Raw genomic sequence first — 18,232 nt, 5'->3', positions numbered from 1 at the left:
CAGATAGAAGCTGTTCGGCCCATCAAGACTGCACCAATCCTCCAAAGAGCACCCCACCTTATTGATTTAATTTGATTTGTTGTCACATGCTTAAGATGAAAAGATTTGTTTGCAAGCAGTACAGGAAGATCATAGTAATCGAGGACCTTAGAGGTCATAGGGCGAAAAGAACTTGGACAGAGTGTGGCATACAAGTTGTGGACCTTATGCACACCAGAGACAAGGTGAGAGTCTCAAGTGTCATGGAAAATTCCCTGTTTGTCCAACAAATTCCCACAACACTCAAGAAGTTTGAAACTACAGATGCACTGTAGATAGCATTCTATCTGGATGCATCACAGCATGATGTGGCAACTACTCTTCCCAAGACCAAAAGAAACTACAGGGAGTTGTGAACAGAGCCCAGGCCACTTGTCAAAATCTGCAAATCTTCATCACACCCACTGTTCTTGCAGGGTTCGTTAGCAGCAACTCAATGCCCCAGTGTGAAAATGCCTGTCGGATTTGAACCTGGATATGCTTTGGGATTTCTGACTCTTTGTTCGAGAGATAAGAGTTTAAGGTTAAAAGGATAGAAGGAAATCTTTAGAAACTGCCAGCATTCAGTTCTCTGACTGTATCTTACAAAATGCCTCTGTGAAGCACCTTGTGAGTTTTTCTAGGGTAAAGGTTGCTATATATGAATGCAATGAATGTTTTGGTGGCCAATTGATTTTCTTCACTGTTTATAGAATATGTGATGTATTCCACCACTGTGCAATGGTCAGTAATTACACAAGCTGTGGTTTTCAAACTTCTATTTTGTTGAAGAGCCCCTTTTTAAATAGATTTGTAAATACAAACTCTCCCCATGTCTGTGAAGTAAATTATGTCATGGGAGGATTTGTACTTTTGCAGCACTTTCTTATAGTTATGGCCCTGAGATATATATTTCTGTTTTGCTTTTTTCCAAATTGACAAAACGTGACTCTTGTCCCTCTCCACAACGAGGTAATCGTGTCACAGTCGTCTATATCAAATACCCTCCTTCTTCACTTCACATTTCTCAAATTTTCACAAGTTGTGTAATAATCATCAATTTCCCCTTTAAAATCATGGGGAAATATTTGAATTATGTTTCCCATAGAAGCAAATCAGAAATTTGTCTTCATAAAAACCAAAAGAGCTGCAGATGCTGTAAATCAGAAACAAAAGCAGAAGTTGCTGGAAAAGCTCAGCAAGTGTGGCAGCATCTGTGAAGAGAAATCAGAGCTAACATTTTACGTCTAGTGAGCTTTCCTCAGAGAAATCAGCAATAATGTTTTGTGTCCGGAGATCCTTCCTCAAAACTGTTCTGAGGAAGCTTCACTGGATGTAAAACGTTAGCTCTGATTTCTCTTCACAGATGCTGCCAGACCTGCTGAGCTTTTCCAGCAACTTCTGCTTTTGTTTCAGAAATTTATTTTGGTGTTCACAAGAAATTGCTTCCTACTTTATAGTCATGACACCATCTGATTGGATACACATTCTCCCATTTTTCCATGAATGACAATCACATGCTGATGATCAGAATAAGGCATCTGTTCAATATCTGGGGCAGGATCCATTGCCAGATACTGTCCATTTACAGTCACACTCTGGCTTCCACAGATTGGAAGGGTCACTGCTGGAGTGATCTCTGGTGCTGAGCATGAGGGCAGTTTCAGGGTAAACCCGTATCAGGTGCTTAATACTGTAATAGTAACTTTACACATTATTTGTCAAGGTGAGGCACCCACACTCTAGTCAGTGAGTCTGTCTGCAGCTTTGCCCAAGCTGCTGGTAAAAATGACAGCAAGCTGGATTAAATCATTTGTTTTATTGATAAGCCAATGATAACTGGTTAGACTTTATACAGTTTCAAAGCAAATCACTTCATGAAATACAATTACTCATGGAATATAGAAACACTTGTTGCAAACCTAATATCAAAGCTTATTCAAACAAGATTAACCAGAATACAAACATGCTTATTGTATAGTTCAAATTCCACACTTACAAAAAGAAATTCAGAATATAACCTTAGAAAAAAATAGCGGCTATGTGTGATTTTAAAATTTAACAAAGAAAACAATGTTTCCTGAAATAATATTGTCTAATAAGTGAACACAAGCAACAGCATATGAATCATTATTTGAAGGAAACAATCTGAATAAATGAAACAGTTCCATATAATTATAGCAAAAGTTGAGTCCAAATGTTAATGTAAGTTTAGCTCCTCTGTCTTTTACTAAGGCAGTACTTGTGTTAATTACTATTCTATTGTGTGAAAAGGGCTAGGAACTACTTACCTAGAAATCAACTGATGTCTAAATGTTCCAGGCTGGATGAAAGAAGCATATGTAAGAGAACCAAGCCAAACAGCAAATATTACGCCAAAATTTCTCATCTTTGCACATTTACGAGCTGATTATTTCTAACATTTGGGAAACAAAGAAAACCAGAATACATGGTATAGTGGCAGTAAGTGCTTGTGACTAAGCCAAAACCATTTTAAATTAATGTAACAGTGATAATGGGAACTGCAGATGCTGGAGAATCCAAGATAATAAAATGTGAGGCTGTATGAACCCAGCAGGCCCAGCAGGGCCTTCTGTGTTCATCCAGCCTCACATTTTATTATCTTAAATTAATGTAATACTGGTTTGGAAAAGCAACCCCCGTTAATGCCAGAAGGAAAATATCTTGAATTGTGCAGAAATGAAAAAGAAAAACATTGACAGACACAGCAGAATGCACTGCTGAAGCTCACAATGAATTAAGAAGCTGATTGTATCTTACAGGCATTCAAAAAGTTTAAACTGAAGTAGAGACTGCCATTTGGTAGTTTGCTGAAAGGGACTAGCAATGCTGAGAGAGTTGAGAATTTTCCTTGACTTGACTTGATACACAAGCTCCATCACATCAAATGTGTCACAACACATAATAAAAAGGTTTCATGTGCTCTTTGTCAGAGTCATGTGACAGAAGTTCAAAGAAACTCCAAAAGGTAATATGACATTTGTTAAGTTTATTCTACTCCTCCAAGAGAAAGAAACATGCCCCTCTACAAATAGAGGACAGGAAAGCAAAGACAGCAGTATTAACATTCAAAGCTCATTCTCGGATGAGATCAGAGATGCCAATATAAAAGGAGCACTTATATAGATGTGAGAATTTCGATGTTGATGTCGATGTAAGGATGTTCATCATGATAAATGGTGCAAACCCACAAGAAAGCACTAGCAAGACGATCCATGTTTTTCTTGGGGTCTTGGAGTTACAATACCAAACTGAAATACAAGCTGGGAAGAGAAATGGAGCTGGCACACACCTGATTCTCAGTATCATAGAATAGAATCCCTACAGCGTAGGAAACAGGCCCTTCAGCCCAACAAGTCCACACCGACACACACAGCATCCCACCCAGAACCATCTCTCTAATCTACACATCCCTGAACGGGCCATTTAGCATGGCCAATCCACCTAACCTGCACATCTTTGGATTGCGGGAGGAAACCGGAGCACCCAGAGGAAACCCACGCTGACACACGGAGAATGTGCAAACAGACAGTCGCCCGAGGGTGGAATCAAACCCAGGTCCCTGGCACTGTGAGGCTGCAGTGCTAACCACTGAGCATCATGCCTTTGTCACAGGAGAAACACAGGATAGAAAATCGAAGTGTAAATTCTCACCCTGTTGTGAAGGTGACACTGCTCTGAAACTGAAGCAGATTAGAGGGGAGATCAACAAATTCAAGGAGTTCCAAATGCTTCATCAGCAGGAGATCCAGGGATGGCCTGATCAATTGCAGCAGCCTGCAATACGGCTGCTCTGGTCTATCAGGATGATGGCTCAGTGGAAGATGGTATTCCCACTGGCGGGATCCAGAATAATCATAGCCAAAAAATTCAGGAATGACCAGAAAATATATGGTGATCACATTGGAATAGAGAAGTGTAAGCTCACAACCAAATCAGCTATGTATTGGATCGGCATTATAAAGATATTTAAAATTTGTGTCCTCATGCAATGTATGTTAGATATACAGGCCAGGCAATAATTGCTTCTATTTTGGTTACAGCTGGATTGAGTTGGTTCAATCAGCGAAGTAGAATTAGGAAATTTTTTTGGAGAGAAATTCTTTTATTAACGAGCTAACTATTTGCTTCAGACATTGGAAACAAGTGAACGACATCATTTGTTGACTAAATGTTTCATTGTTGTCTTCATTTATTCCAGCCTGAGATGTGAATTATTTTGAAAGCTGAAACCAATTGCACACGTCAGAAAACTTCTCTTTCAATCTTTCCCGAAGTCCTTTCTTACCGTCTGCTGCTTTGCCTCCATATTCTTTTGGGCACAGCTCCTCTTGTCTGGATATTTTTGCCATTATCTCAGCCTGTTGTTTGACTTCATTCAGTGACTGGATTCTCTCCAGGAATCCCGGTTTCGCTTCCTCTTTCTCAGATTGAATCAGCAGGTCAATGTATTCTGGAGTTGATAATGGGTTTGGTCTGAGAGCTATTTCCTCAAGTCTTAAAATGCACTGAGATGATGTTTCAATCAGTTTGAAAACCACTTGCTGCACACCATCTAACTCCTGCTGAAGTTTCTTCATGACCTTTTCTTGTGTCATCTTTTCACCAGATGCTTTCTCATATTTTTCCTTTAGCTCTTTATACGTTTTCTTCTCCTTTCTGGTTTCATAGTCAAACTTGTACTTTTGGTTAAAATGAATAGACCACACACATTTACTTGGACAGACTCTGCAGTATCCATTGTGCCCCATTGCTGCACATCCCCTTTTATCACTATCATTAGGAATGGCACAAGGATAGTGGCAGGTGAAGTGACATTTCTGACAGTTAGTTATGAAATGACCACTCCCACTGATATCAGTCTGTACCGGAACTGTGACTTCAACCTCATACTCAAAATCTTTGTTTGCATCCAGATCGACCTGATGTTGGTTCAAAGCTTGTTGTGTCTTCCTGAGCTCCTCCACTTTGGTCAACCCCATTTTAATCTGAGGCTGCAATCCCTCTATCGCAGCCTCCAGCTGCTGCCTCTCTCTCAGGACCTCCTTTGTCAAACGTAAACTCTTTGTTTCCATTTTGCTCAGAGCTGAAAAGAATTTCCTCATGCTGATTGATCCCATCTTCCAGAACATTGCATCAAAGCTATTGCTCTCCTCCTCCTCCTCACTGCTCCCATCAGGGTCCCTCTTATTGACAGAGTCACCAGAAATTGGTCTTTGAGCAAATATGGCCGAATTGTTGAACTTGAAGTGAACTGGAAAACCTTTTTTATCTTTGGGACACGGTACCTCAGCAACATTGATGGCCTCCAGAACAGGGGGAATCTGCCCATCTGCAAATGTCACCAGGATTCTGATGTTCTCTGCAATGTCTTTGCCAAAAATAGAAAGAATTGAATCAAAGACATATTTCTGTGTATGGGTCAGACGAGCCATAGAGCCTTGAGCAACGAAACACACAGCATCGATCTGATCAACACCATCTGGGGAAGTGAAGAACTCTTGGATCTGCTCAGTGAGCAATTTATCTCGGGATATCCCCCTGGTGTCTCCAAACCCTGGAGTGTCAATGATAGTGAGAGAGTAATCAATCTGGAATCCTTCTCGATGGTGCAGTTGATAGGCAGTGATTGATGATGTCTGACTTTCAGCCTGGGATCTTCCTGTCCCTTCATTGATCAATTTGTATCTGAATTTGTCCTCCCATTTCACACCCAGGATGTAATTGATCATTCCATTGATGAGGGTTGTTTTTCCTGCTCCTGTTGCTCCAAGGACCATGATTGTCCTTCCACTGTGTTTTTTGGAGGGTTTTCCAAAGGTGCAACGTACAAGGTGTCCAGCTTTGTCCAGTATCTTCTTCTGTAAGCGCAGTGTGTAAATGGAAGGGTTCCCTTTGGTTGTTAATGTACTTTCTTTATGAAGTTTCACAGCCAGTCTCTTGGGTTGATTTTCTGTTTCTATGAGAACCTCCTCACTTGGTTCACTAGAGCCACCTTCTCCACAGTCAGCAGACACTCGCAGTCTGTAGCATGTCTTGGGTTTCAGTCCCTCTAAAGTACAATGACATTCACAGCCTCTTGTCTTTACTTCCTCCCACAATCCATTCTCTGTGTTGGAGCGAACTGCCTTTCCTTCCCTATATTCTATCCTGTACTGAACAATATTAACACTGGCTCCAATCTCAGTCGGCCTGTCCCAGGTGAGTGTTACGTCACACCAGTCAACCTGGAGTGTGGAGGGGTTACCAGGTGGGCCTGTGGGACGTGTGGTGACACTGGAGCTCTCACTGGCCACGCTGACCCCTGCCTTGGTCACTGCTCTGTATTGGAATTGATATTTCTGGTGCGGCTGTAACCTGGGGATTGTGAAGGATTTGGATTTATTGGGTGTATCCACAGTTTTCAATTCCTCCTGTTGGGTGTTTCGGTATTCCACCCTGTACCCAACAATCTCACCAGCATCGCATCTCGGTGGCTGTAATTGGAGAGTCACACTGTCATGTGTTACTCCACTGACCACGGGTCTCTCCGGCTGTGATGGGGGTTTGAAGCAGCAATTCACCACAAACCCTCCCTCATACAGGTAAATCGATGATCCCACATTACTGTCATCCTGCACTGACGCAACAATGAACTTTGTTTTCCTTTCTACTCTGTTTTCTGTGGCAAAATCCCGGAATAAACGAGAGAGCGCCCTCATCTTCTGTGATACAGACTCTGAGTGAAACCACTGCTGGTTGTGATGTTCTGCACTAATCTGGGTAGCAGGATCTGGGATCTGCATTTTCTCAGCTGTGAGAGATTTTAGGTATCTGCCTGCTTCTGACAGATAGAAATCCTCTTGATGCAGTGATGTGAATGTGAAACAGACCACATTCTCTGCCTCTGGATCCAAGAGTTCCCTATCCATCTCACCCCTCGATTTCACAATGGGTATATCTTTCAATATTATGAGAAATGATCTCAGCACATTCATTTCCCGCTCCTTACCATCGAGCCATTTGACCAGTGCCTGGTGTTTGAACGGTGACCGTTCCTTGTTCTTCAGAATATCCACCAGCAACCCTTCCTCTGCACCACCTCCACGGATAGACGGCAACACTCTGCATAAAGCCTTCTGGAAAACCAGTTTATACTCCTGACACATCTCTCGAAATTTCAGTATCCTGTTCCGAACCTCTGGAAATTGAACCGTGATACTGTCTTTCGACATATCATTACATCTCATTTCGATCTCATTGAGCTGCTCCAGCACAGACTGGCAGTCATTGACCAATCCAATACTTATGTCCCGTACCAGTTGAGCAGCTTTAGAGTCCAGTTTGTCGAGTGGGTAGAGCCAGACTCTCATGGGCACTGCGTGCTCTCCATCCGCTCCCAGTAACTTTGGGAGGGTTGTGTAGATTTTGATAGCATCTTGGAATGTGCTGGGATTGTTTTCCAGGAAGAAATCTCCATAAAAGGTGCAGCTGAATTTTTGGACATTGGATTTTTGTTCCTCTGTCAATTCTAGGGAGATCTGACCCTCAACTGCAATACAAGGAATTTTTTTAATCATCCCCTCCAGGTTACCCTGAATATCCCGTATGTTCTCTGTCGAAGAGACCTCTTGATCAAACACAAAGAAAGCCTGAGCCCCGTACAGCACTGCTGTAACCACATGAGTTGCTGTTCCCTCATCAAACACATTCGGGTAGGTTATTTTCTGTTGCCCCAAGCTGTTCATTGTCAGCTGCTCAAACTTGGTTGTTGTTCGGTACTGGAGGGTCACTCGGGCCTGTTGCCTCGATTTCTTTGTGTCGTTGAGATACTTCGCTGATCCTGTCACCTCCACCAAACCACCCAGGAAACTTGCTTTCAGTGATCCATGCACATTCAGCGCAGAGGCTTTTTTATCAGTGGAGTCAGATGCAATGATGTGAAACTCAGTGTTACGCTGAGATTGTACGTGAGGTTGTAATTTCTCTAAATCCCACAGTGTGACCCCTGCAGATATAACAATCATCATACATTAATATCAACGTGAACAAGGTGGATGAGAAAGGAGAAAAACAGATGCAGTGCAGAGCAGATAATATCTATTATGTGCAGTATATTTGCGGTTTACCTGTCCCAGTATTCAATAATAACAGGATAGATTGAAGAAATAAATTGTGAGGATCACAGAGATGTTACCGAGATTAGTAGACAATCACATGGTGTCAATTATATGATTTGATAGAAATTTGCTTCTGTTGCCCTACAGTCAGTTGGATTGTGTTACCTGGGATCAGACAGTCAGATCGGCAGTCGTACAGCATTCCCAGTTGGAAAGGACGGCCCAGAGCTGCCTGTTCCATCACCACTCTTTCTCCGTGACTCATTGTTCCACACAATCCAATCCTGTATCACCTGTAATTGAAGATTGCAGCTTGATATCTGTTACACAGAGTCTTTCAACTCAAATATGAGCTTAGACTTTGAAAGACCAGGAGCTACATGCAATGTGGACAGAGCCCCAGCATTGCTCATTCACATCACTTTGTTGATTAATTTTGTCATCAGGTGAGGCAATGGCTGAGCGGTATTATTGCTGGTCTATCAATCTAGAGACCTGGATAACATTCTAGGGATAATAAAATGTGAGGCTGGATGAACACAGCAGGCCAAGCAGCATCTCAGGAGCACAAAAGCTGACGTTTCGGGGTCTAGGCCCGAAACGTCAGCTTTTGTGCTCCTGAGATGCTGCTTGGCCTGCTGTGTTCATCCAGCCTCACATTTTATTATCTTGGAATCTCCAGCATCTGCAGTTCCCATTATCTCTAACATTCTTTTTGAGTGCGAGCAGCAGCGGAGGCAAGACGGACCCGGAAGACTGCAGCTAAGGTAAAGCAGTTTATTTTTAAATTACTTACCGGTAGCGGGCAGCGGTGTTTTTTTTTTCCTCTTTCAGAGAAGGAGCGGGAGCATCAGAGGAAGTGACGAGGACCAGAGGGGCAGCCGGGAAGGAAAGCAGTGACCATATATATCAGCAAGGCGGCTTAACCCGAGACTCTACAACTGTAGTGTCTCCCACCCGCCCTCCTCCTCTAACCTAGTTAATAAGGTAAGGTTCATTCTAAACTTTCTCTATTGAACATAAGTTTGTTATTAATTTGTTATTATTACTTGAAGTGAGCTTTCTGCTTTAGTATTGAGTGGGTGTTCAGATAAGTGGGGTATGGATGCTAGGGCAGTTGCTTGCTCCTCCTGCAAAATGTGGCAGTTGGGAGATGTGGCACACGTCTCCGCTGGCTACATCTGCGGGAAGTGCACCCAGCTACAGCTCCTTGAAAACCGTGTTAGGGAAATGGAGCTGGAGCTGGATGAACTACGGATCATTCGGGAGGCAGAGGGGGTAATTGAGAGGAGTTATCGGGAGTTGGTCACTCCTAAGGCTCAGGACGAGGATAGATGGGTTACAGTTAGGGGGAGGAAAGGGGACAGACAGACAGTGCAGAGATCCCCTGTGGGCATTCCCCTCAGCAATAAGTATACCGTTTTGGATACTGCTGGGGGGGTTGACCTACCAGAGGAAAGCCATAGTAGTCAGTTCTCTGGCACTGAGCCTGACACTGTGGCAAAGAAGGGAAGGGGGCAGAATAGAAAAGTACTCGTGGTAGGGGACTCGATAGTTAGGGGAATCGACAGGAGATTTTGTGGGCAAGATCGGGATTCCCGGAAGGTATGTTGCCTCCCTGGTGCCAGGGTCCGGGACGTCTCCGATCGGGTGTATAAAGTTCTGAAAGGGGAGGGTGAACAGCCAGAAATCGTGTTACATATTGGCACAAATGATATAGCCAGAAATAGGTTTGAGGATATAAAAAGTGATTTCAGGGCGTTAGGATGGAAGCTGCAGAGCAGGACGAACAGAGTAGTGTTCTCTGGTTTACTACCGGTGCCACGAGATAGCGAGGTGAGGAACAGGGAGCGGGCGCAGCTGAACACGTGGCTACGCAGCTGGTGTAGGAGGGAGGGTTTCAGATATGTTGATAATTGGGATGCCTTCTGGGGAAGGTGGGACCTGTACAAGAAGGACGGGTTGCATCTGAACTGGAAGGGGACCAATGTCCTGGGTGGAAGGTTTGCTCGAGTAGTTCGAGAGGGTTTAAACTAGTATGGCAGGGGGGTGGGAACCTGAGCTGTATACCAGAGGTGAGCGTTGATGCAGGTGAGGCAGTAGCAAGAGGTAGACCAGCTAGTGGGAAGGATTTTCCTGGGAAGGAACCAAGGGATTGGTTAAAGTGTGTTTGCTTTAATGCAAGGAGTATCAGGAATAAAAGTGATGAACTTAGAGCATGGATCAGTACCTGGTGCTATGATGTTGTGGCCATAACAGAGACATGGGTTTCTCATGGGCTGGAATGGTTGCTGGATATTCCAGGGTTTAGAACATTTAAAAAGAATAGGGAGGGGGGAAAAAGAGGAGGGGGTGTAGCACTACTAATCAGAGAGGGTATCACAGCTACAGAAGCTTCCATTGTCGAGGAAGATCTGCCTACTGAGTCAGTATGGGTGGAAATTAGGAACAGCAAGGGAGTAGTCACCTCGTTAGGGGTTTACTACAGGCCCCCCAATAGCAGCAGGGAGATTGTAGAAAGCATAGGTCGACAGATTTTGGAAAAGTGTGGACGCAGTAGGGTTGTTGTAATGGGTGACTTTAACTTTCCTAATATTGATTGGAACCTCCTTCGAGCAGAAGATTTGAATGGAGCTGTTTTTGTAAGGTGTGTTCAGGAGGGTTTCCTAACGCAGTACGTTGACAGGCCGACGAGGGGAGAGGCCATTCTAGACTTGGTGCTCGGAAACGAGCCGGGGCAGGTATCAGATCTTGTGGTGGGAGAGCATTTTGGTGATAGTGACCATAACACTCTCTCATTCTACATAGCTATGGAGAAGGAGAGGATTAGGCAGAATGGGAGGATATTTAATTGGGGAAGAGGAAACTATGATGCGATTAGACACGAGTTAGGAAGCATGGACTGGGAGCAGTTGTTCCATGGTAAGGGAACTATAGACATGTGGAGATGGTTTAAGGAACAGTTGTTGGGAGTGATGAGTAAATATGTCCCTCTGAGACAGGCAAGACGGGGTAAGATAAAGGAACCTTGGATGACGAGAGCGGTGGAGCTTCTAGTGAAAAGGAAGAAGGTAGCTTACATAAGGTGGAGGAAGCTAGGGTCAAGTTCAGCTAGAGAGGATTACATGCAGGCAAGGAAGGAGCTCAAAAATGGTCTGAGGAGAGCCAGGAGGGGGCACGAGAAAGGCTTGGCAGAAGGAATCCGGGAAAACACAAAGGCATTTTACACTTACGTGAGGAATAAGAGAATGGTCAAAGAAAGAGTAGGGCCGATCAGGGATAGCATAGGGAACTTGTGTGTGGAGCCTGAGGAGGTAGGGGAAGCCCTAAATGAGTTTTTTGCTTCTGTCTTTACGAAAGAAACGACCTGTGTAGTGAATGAAACCTTTGAAGAGCAGGTGTGCATGCTGGAATGGATAGAGATAGAGGAAGCTGATGTACTGAAAATTTTGTCAAACATTAAGATTGACAAGTCGCCAGGCCCGGATCAGATTTGTCCTCGGCTGCTTTGGGAAGCGAGAAATGCAATTGCTTCGCCACTTGCGAAGATCTTTGCATCCTCGCTCTCCACTGGAGTCGTACCTGAGGACTGGAGAGAGGCAAATGTAATTCCTCTCTTCAAGAAAGGAAATAGGGAAATCCCCGGCAATTATAGACCGGTAAGTCTCACGTCTGTCGTCTGCAAGGTGTTAGAAAGGATTCTGAGGGATAAGATTTATGACCATCTGGAAGAGCATGGCTTGATCAAATACAGTCAACACGGCTTTGTGAGGGGTAGGTCATGCCTTACAAACCTTATCGAGTTTTTTGAGGATGTGACTAGTAAGGTTGATGAGGGTCAAGCTGTGGATGTGGTGTATATGGACTTCAGTAAGGCATTTGATAAGGTTCCCCATGGAAGGCTCATTCAGAAGGTCAGGAGGAATGGGATACAGGGGAACTTAGCTGCTTGGATACAGAATTGGCTGGCCAACAGAAGACAGCGAGTGGTAGTAGAAGGAAAATATTCTGCCTGGAAGTCAGTGGTGAGTGGGGTTCCACAGGGCTCTGTCCTTGGGCCTCTACTGTTTGTAATTTTTATTAATGACTTGGACGAGGGAATTGAAGGATGGGTCAGCAAGTTTGCAGACGACACAAAGGTCGGAGGTGTCGTTGACAGTGTAGAGGGCTGTTGTAGGCTGCAGCGGGACATTGACAGGATGCAGAGATGGGCTGAGAGGTGGCAGATGGAGTTCAACCTGGATAAATGCGAGGTGATGCATTTTGGAAGGTCGAATTTGAAAGCTGAGTACAGGATTAAGGATAGGATTCTTGGCAGCGTGGAGGAACAGAGGGATCTTGGTGTGCAGATACATAGATCCCTTAAAATGGCCACCCAAGTGGACAGGGTTGTTAAGAAAGCATATGGTGTTTTGGCTTTCATTAACAGGGGGATTGAGTTTAAGAGTCGTGAGATCTTGTTGCAGCTCTATAAAACTTTGGTTAGACCGCACTTGGAATACTGCGTCCAGTTCTGGGCGCCCTATTATAGGAAAGATGTGGATGCTTTGGAGAGGGTTCAGAGGAGGTTTACCAGGATGCTGCCTGGACTGGAGGGCTTATCTTATGAAGAGAGGTTGACTGAGCTCGGTCTCTTTTCATTGGAGAAAAGGAGGAGGAGAGGGGACCTAATTGAGGTATACAAGATAATGAGAGGCATAGATAGAGTCGATAGCCAGAGACTATTTCCCAGGGCAGAAATGGCTAGCACGAGGGGTCATAGTTTTAAGCTGGTTGGTGGAAAGTATAGAGGGGATGTCAGAGGCAGGTTCTTTACGCAGAGAGTTGTGAGAGCATGGAATGCGTTGCCAGCAGCAGTTGTGGAAGCAAGGTCATTGGGGTCATTTAAGAGACTGCTGGACATGCATATGGTCACAGAAATTTGAGGGTGCATCCATGAGGATCAATGGTCGGCACAACATTGTGGGCTGAAGGGCCTGTTCTGTGCTGTACTGTTCTATGTTCTATGTTCTATTCTAGGGACCTGGGTTCAAATCCTGCCATGGGAGAGCGTGGAATTTGAATTCAATAACAATATCTGGAATTAACAATCCAATGATGACTCTGAATCCATGGCCAATTGTCAGGAAGAATCTCATCTGGTTCACTAAGGTCCTACAGGGAAGGAAAATACCATCCAGACCCACAGCAAAGTGGTTGGCTCTGAGCTGTCCTCTGGGCAATTTGGGATGGACAACAAATGCTGTGGGTTAGTTCTTGGTTGCCGCAGCATGTTGTCCCTCATTTGACTAGTGTTTTCATGCAAATTTGTTTGTGGGTGTTCGGGTAGTTGCTGTTGAAATTGAGTACTTGGTCAGTGTGGGTGGCTTTCCTGTGGAACTTTGTCAGGAATTCCCCATTGGCCCTGCATTGTACCATGACGTCCAGGAATGGAAGCTGTTTGTTCTTTTCCTCTTCCCTGCTGAATTTTACCCTGGTGAGAGTGTTGTTTATTGGTCGGTGTGTCTCCTCTAATTTGGTCCATTTAATCATGATGATGGTGCTTTCTACGTCAGATCCAGTTTTGGTTGGAATAGCGGAAGGGCCATGCTTTCGAGCCTCTGCATTACCACTTCAGCTATTAGTCCAGAGATAGCTGACACCATGGGTGTCCCGTTGATCTGTTCATATATTCGGCCGTTAAAGGTGAAGTGGATCAAAAGGCTTAGGTCCAGTAATTTCAGCGTGTTGTCGATGGAGATGGTGTTACTTGGGTCTCGTTCTTGTTTTAGTTGTGTTGCCAGTGTTTCTCTTGCTTGTGGTACATCAATCGATGTGAATAGGGCAGTAATATCAACTGATATGATGGTCTCATCATCGTCTATTCTTATGTCCTTGATGGGATTGAGGAACTCTTGGGCTGAGTGGATTGAGTGGGGTGGACAGTGAGTTAAACAGAACGGACAAATCAAGAAAACATGCTACCTAAGAATGAAACCAGAAGGAACTGACATCCGCCAGCTCTTAATTAGCTTTCGCTGATTTGCTGCGCTAACGACTGTACGACTCAAGCATTTGGGCTCATTTCCCTGAGCTGATGTTGGTGTTTCTCTGAGAAACATTCAGGCTGCTTTACCCAGGAGCAGGACACAGTCTTACCTTTCCAGGAAGATTCAAACACCAGCAGAAAGGAACTTCCAGAACTAAGAGTTTATCCATTTAAATGTTGAAATGTATCTGATTCTGCAATTGGATGTGAAGTTTTCATCTGATTATCTGACTTTTTGAATGGGTTTTGTTTCAATGCTGTCCGTAACAAAATTGTGACAACGAAGTGTAGAGCTGGATGAACACAGCAGGCCAAGCAGTATCTTAGGAGCAGAAAAGCTGATGGTTCAGGCCTAGAGCCTTCATCAGAAAAGGGTCTGAGCCCAAAACATCAGCTTTTCTGCTTCTAAGATACTTCTTGGCCTGCTGTGATCATCCAGCTCCACACCTTGTTATCTCACTAAACAAACGAAGCATTCTTTTCTCTAGAGGAGACAAAAGGGAACATAATTGGGCCGTTTGGCATGGAGAGGTATTCAACACTTTCTGCTATTCTCAGGAGATATCCACAATCGATCTTCCCAAACGACCATGAATTCACAAAGCCTTCAAACTGCCACTGGTCCAATTAGCTGCGTTCAGGGCAGTTACGGGATGTAATGTTTATCTGCAAACAACATGCTGCAATGGTTATTGTTAGCTTCTGTAATATCAGGACAACAGGGTGGTCGCAAGCAGATGCTGGAGAATCTGAGACAAAACGGTGTGGAGCTGGAGGAACACAGCAGGCCAAGCAGAATCAGAGGAGCAGGAAAGCTGACGTTCTGGGTCTGGACCCTTCTTCAGAAAAATGTATTAATGAGTAGCTTTTCTACTTTGTAATCTGTTTTAACGGCTGAATGTCCAATGTCATCAAAAAAATGTTGTACTTTTTGAAATGACTTCAGGCCAATCAATAAATAAAACAATGGACTCCAACAGAACTGGAACAAATTATAATTTAGAAATAGAGCTCTCCTTAAATGAGACACTTTGTCAAAATGAAACGTTAAAAACTCACCCTCTCAGTGTCTGAGGGACATTGTCACAGGGCTGGGGTTTGGGCGGGTTGGGGGAATGGGCAGATAAAGAGGTCTGCCCTACAACAATAGCCAACCTCATGTCTGTCTGTGTTTCCATGAATAGGAGAGACTGTCGGACCCGAGGGCACAGCCCCAGAGTGTAAGCTCTGAGACGACAGAATTTCTTTAGCCACGGGGTGGGAGGGTCATAAAATCCATATAGTGTGGAAACAGGCCATTCAGCCCATCAAGCCCACACTGACCCTCTGAAGAGCATCTCACCCCTTGCCCTGTCATTGCATTTCCCATCCTAGACACTGTGGGCAACTAACTAATCCAACTAACCTGCATATCCTTCAACTGTGGGAGGAAACCTGTACTGATACAGGGAGAATGTGCAAACTCCACACTGACAGCAACCCAAGGCTGGAATCAAACCGAGGTCCCTAGCACTGTGAGGCAGCGGTGCTAACCACTGAGCTACTGCTTTGCTAAGTTGTGCTCCTGATAGCAGGTGGCAAACTTAACTTACCAAAGCAGTGAGTCTGTGAAATCATTGCCACAGGAAGCTGTGGAGTCCAAGTCACTGAGTGTATTAAACACTGAGAGAGAGACAGAGGCTTTGGATTAGTCAGGGGATCAAAGTTTCTGGGGAGAAGAAAATGGGGTTGAAAAACATACCAGCAACGATTTTCAAACACACATGCATGTGGAAGAAAATCACATACCCCATGGGCACAAATGTTCCACAGTGGCACAGACCCAAAACAATCCTAATTGAAAATGAGCTGGTCATGCTGGATCTCCATTTAGAGGCATCAGAAACGAGTTGGACCACGATATCTCATTCACCAGTTTTACTGGTCACTCCTTCTGGTTGTCTCACGAACACGTGCAGCAACACACTGGATGCTTCACGATTGTACACATGCCCGGAAATATTTAACACACACGCAGCTACTGGTACATTTACCAGCCTCTCACTATCTTATAGTAATGTAGAAGAGCATCCTCACACCCATATACACACGCAGCTAAACTCACACCCACAGATTCCCTCCCACATCAACCTATCTCACTGACCTGTACATGAAATGTCTGTGATCCAGCCGAGGGGGAATCACTATCGGGACAGGATGGACCAGGGTTTTCACTGAGGTCTCAGCTCCTGTAACAACTGCACTTGTTCGAAAGCACTGGCTCATCAGACGCTTCTCCGCGTTGCGAGTTGAAGTCAGTCTCCGATTGACTCAGTGGCTGAGTCACTTGTGTTGACACGTTTTGGGGTGTGGAGTAAAGCTGTGATCAGATGGAGGCAAAGATTATTTACTGCAGGAACTGATGTTTCCCTTACCACGTTGTAGTGTTCAGAACGAGTGCACGAAATGCTGCTGCCAACTCAGAGATACAGTTGTGCTGTTTGAGTAACATTTAACTTTCACTTTGTTCATGTGCGGCTCTTCCCGACAATGAAATCGTTTCCGAGAAATGCTGGCCGTTTCGTTATTACTCAGATCTGACAGTGGAGACGGTGCTGCAGCTAATATGATTGAACGACTTATACTGAGGATCAGACCAATTCTCGTGGACATAGGATCTAAACACACACTGAACTGATGGAATTTAGATTCAAATAATAAAAAAAAATAGAATTGAAATCTGGTGTCTGAACGGTGACCGTGACGACGAGCACCGATTGTGTGAAAACGTATTCTCCTTCATTAGAGTCCTTTGAGAAGGTAAATCTGCCTCCCGTCCCGGTCTGGTCTAGATCTGACGCCAGACCCACGGAGGTTGTTGACTCTGAACTGTCTTCTGGAACAGCAGCTCAAATGGGTGTAATTATGGGTGGTCAACATCTGCACGCCTTGTCGTGGAGTCTCCTCAACCTATTCTCCTAGAGTCAGGGAAACTTCATCCCACACTCCCAAAGCAAATCCTGACACTGCACACACACACACACACACACACGCACACACTGAACACAGTGATATACATGCACACACACACCCATACACACACACACAGACACACACATCGAACACACACACACAGACACACACACAGACACACACCGACACACACACAGACACACACACCGAAAACACACACACACAAAGACACACACACACAGACACACACACCGAAAACACACACACAGACACACACACACACCAAACACACACCCATACACACACACAGACAAAGACACACACACACAGACATACACACAAACACACACACCGAAAACACACACACGCACAAAGACACACACACACCGAAAACACACACACATACAGACACACACACATACAGACACACACACACACCGAACACACACACACAGACACACACACTGACCCACACGGACACACACACAGACACACACACCAAAAACACACAGACACACAAAGACACACACACAGACACACACACCGAAAACACACACACATACAGACACACACACATACAGACACACACACACACCAAACACACACCCATACACACACACAGACAAAGACACACACACACACACAGACATACACATAAACACACACACCGAAAACACACACACACAAAGACACACACACACCGAAAACACACACACATACAGACACACACACATATACAGAGACACACACACACCGAAAACACACACACATACAGACACACACACACACCGAACACACACACACAGACACACACACTGACCCACACGGACACACACACAGACACACACCGAAAACACACACACACACAAAGACACACACACAGACACACACACCGAAAACACACACACACACACACACACACACACACACAGGCACACACACTCACACACACACACGCTGTCATTGCCCGGGAAGTTTGTATTGCAATGGGCTGATTTCCGGGGCAATTTCAACCTGATCATGTGTGACACTTCTAAGTGGGGTTGAAGCCTCAGTTGGATCAGCCGTGACCGTATCGAATAACAGCATGACTAAGGGGCCGAATGGCCTCCAG

General features: G+C 44.6%; 1 protein-coding gene across 1 annotated transcript; it reads right to left on the bottom strand.

Moving 5' to 3' along the window:
• Positions 1-2,013: 2,013 nt before the first annotated feature.
• Positions 2,014-16,752, bottom strand: LOC125446648 (uncharacterized). Its single transcript, XM_048520374.2, has 3 exons — positions 16,310-16,752; positions 8,304-8,431; positions 2,014-8,026 (listed from the first exon to the last, which is right to left on the bottom strand). The coding sequence occupies exons 2-3, from the start codon at positions 8,401-8,403 to the stop codon at positions 4,254-4,256; spliced, it is 3,873 nt and encodes a 1,290-aa protein (XP_048376331.2). The 5' UTR covers positions 8,404-8,431; positions 16,310-16,752; the 3' UTR covers positions 2,014-4,253.
• Between the last annotated feature and the right edge of the window lie 1,480 nt (positions 16,753-18,232).

The sequence above is a fragment of the Stegostoma tigrinum genome, chromosome 34, assembly GCF_030684315.1.
Source record: "Stegostoma tigrinum isolate sSteTig4 chromosome 34, sSteTig4.hap1, whole genome shotgun sequence".
Classification (NCBI taxonomy): domain Eukaryota; kingdom Metazoa; phylum Chordata; class Chondrichthyes; order Orectolobiformes; family Stegostomatidae; genus Stegostoma; species Stegostoma tigrinum.
Note: the sequence above shows the minus strand (reverse complement) of the source record. Positions and strands in the feature narration are given on the sequence as shown.

Excerpts from the sequence above, each read along its gene's own strand:
- LOC125446648 (XM_048520374.2), bottom strand. The coding sequence starts at position 8,403 with ATGAGTCACGGAGAAAGAGTGGTGATGGAACAGGCAGCTCTGGGCCGT. Across the intron at positions 8,027-8,303 it reads ATCTGACTGTCTGATCCCAG|GGGTCACACTGTGGGATTTA; the intron begins GTAACACAATCC and ends TTATATCTGCAG.